The sequence below is a fragment of the Aplysia californica genome, unplaced genomic scaffold (assembly GCF_000002075.1).
Source record: "Aplysia californica isolate F4 #8 unplaced genomic scaffold, AplCal3.0 scaffold01281, whole genome shotgun sequence".
In the NCBI taxonomy this organism is placed as follows: domain Eukaryota; kingdom Metazoa; phylum Mollusca; class Gastropoda; order Aplysiida; family Aplysiidae; genus Aplysia; species Aplysia californica.
In genome coordinates, this window is record NW_004798551.1 from 50,706 (window position 1) to 52,815 (window position 2,110).

At 37.1% G+C, this 2,110-nt stretch overlaps 1 protein-coding gene across 1 annotated transcript in view; it reads right to left on the reverse strand.

The window, feature by feature from the left end:
* LOC101863074 overlaps positions 1-2,110 on the reverse strand; it is a gene marked incomplete in the record, with an annotated part of 33,633 nt that overhangs the window by 18,748 nt on the left and 12,775 nt on the right. The window contains 3 exon segments of the mRNA XM_035973481.1: positions 119-135; positions 206-311; positions 740-853. Of these exon segments, the coding sequence (XP_035829374.1) occupies positions 119-135; positions 206-311; positions 740-853 (237 nt within the window).

Here is a 2,110-nt window from a genome sequence, read left to right on the forward strand (position 1 = left end):
CCCCCAAAAAAAAAAGATTGTTTGGGAAAACAAATCACTCTCTTTGTCTGGTTAACGTTCTGACTTTAATATGGTTTTAACAAAGGATGAAGAAAGCTTTACAAAAATAACCACTTGCTTGACAAAGATAATTTTCTTTAATTCAAAAGCTTTAAAAAAAACCCCACAAAAACCCCAAGACCGTTTGGGAAAACTTATGACTCACTTGGTCAAGTTAATGTTCTGGTGTTTCTCCATCCAGCCGATGACGACAGCGTTGCTTGTGGTGGTGGCGCACGAGATGAAACATTCCAGATACTGGGAGTAGATTACTGGGGACCAGATACATACAAAGTTGTTGTTGCTGTTGTTGTTGTTGTTGTGTTGGTAGTGTTGTTGTTGTTGTGGTGGCAGCGCATGAGATGAAACATTCCAGATACTGGTAGTAGATTACTGGCGACGTGATACATACAAAGTTGTTGTTGTTGTTGTTGATATGTTGTTGTATGTGTATGTGAGACCAACAGATATACGGGACAAAGGAGTCCGTAATAATTTCTCAGTTACACCTATCAGTGACCCTGAGATATTAATTCTAATCTTGATGTTGATGGTGATGATTGTGGAGGTGATAAGAGCGTAGTTTCATCGGTGTTCTCATGGTCGATAGGGGTGTATAATCTCCTGAACAAAAACGAAAAAAGCAACAAAAAACACAATAAAATAAGAAAAAAACAAAAGAAAAACAACACAAGCTTGCCTTGTCTGACCCACTCTCCGCGATTCTTCTCGTTATGAGCCTCGTACTTGGCGTATGTCGCGTTTTTGTACTTTCCCGACACGATGTCCTTCAGCTGCACGTTCAGGCACGGCTCTGGGGAGGAAAAGAGGAGGCTATCAGAATACCACAGGAATGCCATCGGAATATTATTAGAAAAGCAAAGAAAAACTATCAGAATACCCTGGGAATATCATCAGAATACCATAGAAATACTCACAAAATACCCTGGGATTACCATCAGAACATTATTAGAATACCATAGAAATACTGTCAGAATACTATGGGAATACCATCAGAATATTATTTGAATATCATGGAAATACAGTCAGAATACCATGGGGTTGTATATACCATCAAAGTACAGTTAGAATACCATCAGAACACCATGGGAATACCATCAAAATACTATTAGAATACCATAGAAATACTATAAGAATACAGTGGGAATACCATCAGAATACTATTGGAACACTTTCAGATTACTACTGGAATACTATCATAGCACTAACTGAATACTATCAGCTTACCATCGGAATACCATGGGCATACTATCAGAATACCATGAGAATACAACCAGGGCTGAGAGGGATACAGTGACCCAGTAGAAAAAGAGAGATACTCAATAAAAAATTTTCTCAATTCGGAAATTGAACTTGGGTCTCTCGCGTGCAACAGCGACACACCTAACCTCTACACCACAGACACCAGCCTGCTTCATTCCCCCTATCCCCCCCCCCCCCCCCGTCCAATTTTTTTTTTTTAAAGAGAAATTTGACGTTAAAAATTTTGAGTTTCACAACATGTCAAGCTTTTTCGAATGCATTTCTTTGAATATCTTGATAACTAAGCCCTGAATAAGCTAATGATTTTGACAGAGCAAATAGAACATTTGATGTCTCGCTTCATGGTCTTAGTAACTCAAAACAGCCAAAAATGTCGGATGGAACTTCGTAATTTTAAGATAGCGAAATGTGTTACACACATCCATCCATAATTCGGGTAAATTGTACAGCTAAAAGCTCAAGAGATATCAGTCGGAGAAATAGCAAATTGTACAAGATATCCGTGACTTTGAGTTTTACATAATATATATATATATATATATAATATCATAAGCTCAACTGCACTTTCCTGTCAAAATTGGGAACATTTAAAGCACAAATAACATAAACCAATTTGACATTTTGAAAAAAAATATATACAGTAGTATAATACAACTCAAAATATTAAGATAGTAATAACAAAATAGATAACAGCTTTACAATGACGAAAGCATTTTCTTCGAGCGTGCAGCATAACTCAGAGAGATGGGACGACAGAGAGAGAGTGAGATATATAGATAGATATATA